Genomic DNA, 7,500 nt, shown 5'->3' with positions numbered 1-7,500 from the left:
GCTATAGCTTAGTCACCCGTATAGTTAACCAGGTGATACACGAGGGGGTCATACCCAATGACTGGTGTAGCAGCATAATAGTCAACTGCTTACAAAGGTAAAGGCGACCGCCCTAGAGACAAATAACTACAGGGGGCATCAAGCTGCTATCAGGTAATGAAGGTTACGGAGAGGGTTTAGCCCAACTAATTAGAGAGAGAGTTACCTTAATGATATGCAGTTTTGGGTTCGTGCCAGGGAAAAAGTACTACTGATGCTATATTCCTGGTAAGGACAGCTGCAGGAGAAATAACCTAGCCAAAGATAAGCCCTGTACCTGGCTTTTGTTGACTTGGAGAAAGCCTTTGACAGGGTCCCCCGTTTCCCCTTATCTTGGTGGTCAATGAGAAACTAGGGATAGAAGACTGGTTGGTGAGAGCTGTGCAAGCCAGTTTACAGAGACGCTGCTAGTAAGGTGAGGGGGGCAAACGAGTACAGTGAAGAATTCCAGGTAGAGGTTGGGTCCACCAAGGTTCAGTCCTCAGTCCCCTCCTATTTATCATAGTCCTCCAGGCAATAACGGAGGAATTCAAGACAGGTTGCCCTGGGAGCTCCTCTATGCTGATGACCTTGCTCTAATTGCTGAGTCACTATCAGAACTGGAGGAGAAGTTCCAGGTGTGGAAACAAGGATTAGAATCGAAGGGCCTTAGAATCAACCTAGCCAAAACCAAAGTTCTAATAAGTAGGAAGGTAGATCAATCACAACGCCTTCAGGTAGATGGCCCTGCTCGATCTTGAAAAAAGGTGTAGGTGAAACTCTATAAGATGCACAAGTGTAAGCTATGGACCATAAGAGGTGCAGCAATGTCAAAGGAAGGCTAACTAGGAAAATATTTTGTCTGTGGCAAATGCTCAGGAGCAATAAACACTGGAAATATGCAGAGACCAAACTTCTGCCACGTTCCAGGGAGACAACTAGAAGTAGTTGATAGCTTCCGCTACCTAGGGACCAAGTCAGTAGCCGGGGTGGGTGTGCTGAAATGTAACTGCTAGAGTAAGAATAGCCTGGGCAAAGTTAGAGAGCTCTTATACCCTGCTGGTGACAAAAGGGCCTCTCGCTCAGAGTAAAGGCAGACTGTATGATGCAGTGTGTACGTACAGCCATGCTACATGGTAGTGAAAACATGGGCCGTGTATGCTGAGGATATGCGTAAGCTCGCAAGAAATGAAGCCAGTATGCTCCGATGGATGTGTAATGTCAGTGTTCATAATCGTCAGAGTGTAAGTTCCTTGAGAGAAAAGCTGAACTCTAAGAAGCGTCAGTTGTGGCGTGCAAGAGAGACGGCTGCGCTGGTATGGTCATGTGACAAGAAAGGCTGAAGATAGTTGTGTGCCAAAAGTGCTACACCCTAGCAGTGGAGGGAACCTGTGGAAGAGTTAGACCCAGGAAAACCTGGGACGAGGTGGTGAAGCACGACCTTCGAACTTTAGGTCTCACTAAGGAAATGTCTAGAGACCGAGACCTATGGAGTATGTGTGCATGAGAAGACCCGGCAAGACTAGTCCGATGCCATAACCCGTGCCCCGACCTGGGACGTAGTCAGTCCTGTGCATACCTTCCTTCTTGTGACACTTATGAAGACCTGTTGAGGCAAGTGTGAAAATCAAATCAATCAAAACAAATCAAAATAGATGAACATCAGTGGAATTGTATTCTTTGTGGTACCATTGCCGGTGGCACACAAAACCACCCAAACGTGGCCGTAACCAGTACCGCATCGACTGGCCTCCGTGCTGTGGGCACAACAAACACCATCCGATCGTGGCCGTCGTTCGCCAGCCTCATCTGGCACCTGTGCCGGTGGCACATAAAGACACCATCCGAAGACCCGGCGACGTAGTCAGTCCACCTGTGCATACCTTCCCTCTTATGACACTTGTGAAGACCTGTTGAGGCAAGTGTGTGACACTTGTGAAGACCTGTTGAGGCAAGTGAAAATCAAATCAAATCAAATCAAACCAAATCAAAATAGATGAATATCATGGAATTTGTATCTTTGTGGTTCCAGTACCGGTGGCACACAAGAAACCATCCGAAGTGGCCGTACTGTACCGCATCGACTGGCCTCCGTGCTGTGGGCACAACAAACACATCTGATCGTGGCGTTTCGCCAGCCTCACCTGGCACCTGTGTCGGTGGCACATAAAAACACCATCCAAAGACCCGCGACGTAGTCAGTCCACCTGTGCATACCTTCCCTCTTATGACACTTGTGAAGACCTGTTGAGGCAGAGGCAAGTGTGTGACACTTTGTGAAGACCTGTTGAGGCAGAGGCAAGTGTGTGACACTTGTGGAGACCTGTTGAGGCAAGTGTTGTGACACGCGTGACACTTGTGAAGACCTGTTGAGGCAAGTGAAAACACCAAATCAAAATTATGAACATCAATGGAATTTGTATCTTTGTGGTTCAGTACCGTGGCACACAAGAAACCATACCGATCGTGGCCGTTCGCCAGCCACATCTGGCACCTGTGTCGGTGGCACATAAAGACACCATCCGAAGACCCGGCGACGTAGACAGTCCACCTGTGCATACCTTCCTTCTTGTGACACTTGTGAAGACCTTTTGAGGCAAGGACACTTGTGAAGACCTGTTGAGGCAAGTGAAAATCAAATCAAATCAAAACAAATCAAAATAGATGAACATAAATGGAATTTGTATCTTTGTGGTACCAGTGCCGGTGGCACACGAAAATCATCCGAACGTGGCCGTAGCCAGTACCGCATAGACTGGCCTCCGTGCTTTGGGGACGTAACAAAACCATCCGATCGTGGCCGTCCGCCAGCCTCATCTGGCACCTGTGTCGGTGGCACATAAAAACCATCCGAGCGTGGCCGTCTGCCAGCCTCGTCTGGCACCTGCCAGCCTCATCTGGCACCTGTGTCGGTGGCACATAAAAAAACACCATCCGAGCGTGGCCGTCTCTGCCAGCCTCGTCTGGCACCTGTGTCGGTGGCACATAAAAACACCATCCGAGCGTGGCCGTTCGCCAGCCTCGTCTGGCACCTGTGGTCGGTGGCACATAAATCACCCACTACACTCTCGGAGTGGTTTTGGCGTTAGGAAGGGCATCCAGCTGTAGAAACACTGCAGATCTGACTGGCCTGGTGCAGCCCTTCGGCTCCCCAGACCCCAGTTGAAACCGTCCAACCCATGCTAGCATGGAAAACGGACGCTAAATGATGATGATGATGATGATGAATATATATATATAAATATGCATATAGGTGTGGCTGAATCATATGGTTCTGGGTTCAGTCTCACTGTGTGGCCCCTTGAGCAAGTGTCAAGTGGATTTGGTAGATAAAAGCTGAAAGGAGCCCGTCGTATATATGTGTGTGTGTGTGCGCATGTGTATGTGTTTATGTTTGTGTGTCTGTGTTTGTTTACCCACCATCCCTTGATAACTGATGTTAGTGTGTGTATGCCACTGTAAATTAGTGGTTCAGCAAAAGACATTGATAGAATAAGCACTAGGCTTACAAAGAATAAGTCCTGGCGTTGATTTGATCGATTAAAGGTGGTGCTCCAGCATGGCCAGAGTCAAATGACTGAAACAAGTAAAAGAATATATATATATATACACACACATACATACATATGTGCATACATACATACATACATACATACATACATACATACATACATACACACATACACACATACATACATATATGATAGATCGGTAGCTACTACACACATTTTTTTCTCTCCTTATTTCTTTCTGTGTTCCTTTCTGTGGAAGAGCGTAGGCTTGAAACGTAAAAGACTTTTTCAATTCCCGAGTGTTATACTAATACATCTTTTTTTTTCTACACCACCTGTCTCGTCTTTTTTTTTTGTGAATTCTCCCTATATATATATATATATATATATATATATATATATATATATATATATATATATATATTATAATATAATACATACATACATATATACATACATACATATATATATATAGGCATATATACCTTAACCGGATGATGAAAATGATGATGATATATATATATGAGCAAAATGCCACCCCCCGTCCAATGGATGGTGCTGAATCATATCTGCTGAATTAAAAGCAATCAGTGTTTTCTTTACATTAAAAAATACTTAAGCATGCCTTTATTTCAATAAAATTTTTGGTTTTGTTAAACAAATTTAAGGCAAATAATAAAAACATCTTGAGAAACCAAATAGTCTTTCCTTCCTTCATGCCAAGTTATATCTCTTTTGCATTTTACTTTTTTGGTCTCTTAATTATACTGCATTTTGTGGCATTATTTCAAGCCAGCCGGCTTTTCATGCACAAACTGCACGTGCATTTTTCTCACATATGCGTAGTATCGATCGCAACAGCTGATGTACTTGTGCATGCAAATGCACGTTCCCACGGCTTTATCGATCGCATTCTCACCTGGAATCGATTTTTGTAATTTTTACAAAACTTATACACGCAGTGATACTGTCGGTATCTACATATCAAATTTGAGCGCAATCGGATGGAGGATGCCCGAGATCCTAGAAAACACACACATAGACAGACATAACGGATTTTATGTAATAGATATGCATACACACACACACACACACAGATCATACTCACATACGCATATACAATGTACACATTCAAATACTCATACATCCAAACTCCCAGGGTGTATAATGTACCCCAGCTTTGGTGTCTGAGTGTTATATCAGTTTTTTTTTCAATCTGTTAAACAAAAGGAAACAATAACTTTACCTGTCAAGACAACCCAGGCCCATCCACGGTCCACAGGCCTCCTATCCGTAGGCACCACTTGCATTGTGCCTTTGTCACAATTATTCACCACACCTTTTTATTGCAGCTAAGCCACTCTGTTGCAGTTTGTCGATAGTTTTCCTTTGTATCTCACCTTTGTACTCTCCACCAGTATTTTGGGGTTCTATTTGCTAATGTAAACAAAACTTAAAAAAAAAGGAAATTTATTCAGAAACTCATAAGAATCATTAAGAATGAGGTTAAATGGTATGTGACTGATAAGTCATTATGATCATCATCATTATTATTATTATTTTCTTATTATTATTATTATTATTATTATTATTATTATTATTATTACTATTATGTAAATCCCTTACACTTCATGTATGTCCTCCTTATCTCCCATTTCATCTAGCTCCCTGATATCAATTAAAAGAAATCATCACCACCACCACCAACACCACCGTCATTGTCATTGTTGTCGTTGTTGTCATCATCATCATCACCGACCTTCCTGTATCAGGAGGGCCACATCTCTATCTTCTTCCCTGCCACTTTTTTTTTATTTAAAAACCTTTATGCTATGCTGACGTCCCTTCTTTTTCAGTGTATACTGTGTATACTTACTTTATTTCTTTTTGTTTCATCAATTCATTATATGTAAACCCTATCACTTTATGTCTATTTTGTATTGTCCCCATCATCCTTCACCCTTGTGGAAAATAAATGGTATCATTATTATTATTATTATTATTATTATTATTATTATTATTATTATTATCATTATTATTATTATCATTATTATCATTATTATTATTATTATTATTATTATTATTATTATTATTATTATTATTATTGCTATTATTATTGTTGTTGTTGTTGTTGTTGTTGTTGTTGTTATTATTATTATTAAATTCTGCCGAGGTTGACTTTGCCTTTCATCCTTTTGGGATCACAACAATAAATACCAGTCAAGTATTGGGGTAGATGAAATCAACTAGTCACCCCTAACCCCAAATTCTGCTTATAATAGAAAGGGTTATTATTATTATTATTATTATATTATTATATTATTATTATTATTATTGCCAACAAAATGACACTAGGATAAAATATATGAAGTCCAGTACACCCATTATGACTACTTGTCTGATAAGGGTACATGAGGCACATGCATCACAACGATATGTGTAAGATGTGGTCATCTCATATCAAGATAAACAGTGTATGACCTTGCAGGTGGGGTCCAATTAGAATTTTCTTCAAGTCAAGTAACCCATCTCGCTCAAAAAGATCCCTGAATGAGGGTTGTTTAAAGATGTTAAATGAAACACCAATGCTTCCAGAGGTGAATTATCGAAACCCCAAAGAATTCCTCTCTGTCATTATTAAATGTTGCTAAGGTTGGCTCAGCCTTTCATCTTTCCAGTGTTGATAAAGTAAGTACCAGCAAAACGCTAGTGGTGTTGGGGTCGATGTAATCAACTAGTCCCCTTCCCCCAAATTTCAGGCCTTGTGCCTTTAGGAGAAAGAATTATTATTACTATTTATCCTATATATTCCACAGTAGTAGGCGTAGGAGTGGCTGTGTGGTAAGTAGCTTGCTTACCAACCACATGTGGCACCTTGGGCAAGTGTCTTCTACTATAGCCTCAGGTTAACCAAAGTCTTGTGAGTGGATTTGGTAGACGGAAACTGAAAGAAGCCCATTGTATATATGTATATATATGTGTGTGTGTGTGTGTGTGTGTGTGTGTGGTGTGTGTGTGTGTGTGTGTATGTGTGTGTGTGTGTGTGTTTGTCCCCCCTAACATCGATTGACAACCGATGCTGGTGTGTTTACATCCCTGTAACTTAGCAGTTCGGCAAAAGAGTCCAATAGAATAAGTACAAGGCTTACAAAGAATAAGTCCTGGGGTCCATTTGCTCGACTAAAGGCGGTGCTCCAACATGGCCACAGTCAAATGACTGAAACAAGTAAAAGAGTATTATCTGAATATTCACTGTACCGCTAGTTGGAATATTAATGGTACTTCCTAGTTCCTGATCTCTTCACAGTGTTGGGTTTCTATGGGTGTAGAATTATTCTGCCAGTTTGTTAAAATTTGGTTTTGCTTATATATTTTTCCTGTTGTTGTGGTTTCTAGTATATCATTTCAGTATATTTCTTTGTTCTGTACTCCATCTAGACACATATCCAAACACATACGCTTGTACACATACACTCATACAAACACACATCACACACGCACGGCATGTGTGTATACAAGTGTGAGTTGTTGAGCTATATATTTTGGCAAGGTGGTGGTGGTAGTGGTTATAGTAGTGGTGATGGTGGTTGTAGTGTTGGTGGTGGTGGTGGTGATTGGGTTTCATTTGTAGAATTTGTTTGGTTGGTGCTATGTACTTCAGAGTTGGGGGTGGGGCTGATTGAGGAGGGAATGTATTGTGTGGGTTGTGCTACATCATTTGGTGAATGACATATTAGTATTATCATGGTGGATCTTGGCAAGGACATCTGGGTACATCACTATTATTATTAATTATTATTGCTATTGTTATTATTTTTATTTTTTTAAATCCATTGTGCTTGTGAAAATAAAAGACAGCATAATTATTGTTGTTGTTTGGGTTACTGTTATTATTATTATCATCATCATCATCTTCATCATTATTATTATTATTATTATTATTATTATATTATTATTATTATTATCATCA

General features: G+C 40.9%; 1 protein-coding gene across 6 annotated transcripts in view; it reads right to left on the bottom strand.

Annotated features, from left to right (window-relative positions):
* LOC115219671 (monocarboxylate transporter 5-like) overlaps positions 1–7,500 on the bottom strand; it is a 101,682-nt gene that overhangs the window by 43,876 nt on the left and 50,306 nt on the right. For 3 of the 6 annotated variants that reach the window (XM_036509634.1, XM_036509631.1, XM_036509636.1), the window contains exon 2: positions 4,777–4,967. In XM_036509634.1, the coding sequence (XP_036365527.1) occupies positions 4,777–4,840 (64 nt within the window). In that variant the 5' untranslated portion in view covers positions 4,841–4,967. Of the gene's footprint in view, positions 1–4,776; positions 4,968–5,156; positions 5,266–6,679; positions 7,085–7,500 lie in introns of those variants that run through there. The other 3 variants (XM_036509633.1, XM_036509632.1, XM_036509635.1) reach the window with 3 other exon arrangements.

The sequence above is a fragment of the Octopus sinensis genome, linkage group LG15, assembly GCF_006345805.1.
Source record: "Octopus sinensis linkage group LG15, ASM634580v1, whole genome shotgun sequence".
Lineage (NCBI taxonomy): Eukaryota > Metazoa > Mollusca > Cephalopoda > Octopoda > Octopodidae > Octopus > Octopus sinensis.
This window is presented reverse-complemented; position numbering and strand designations above follow the sequence as displayed.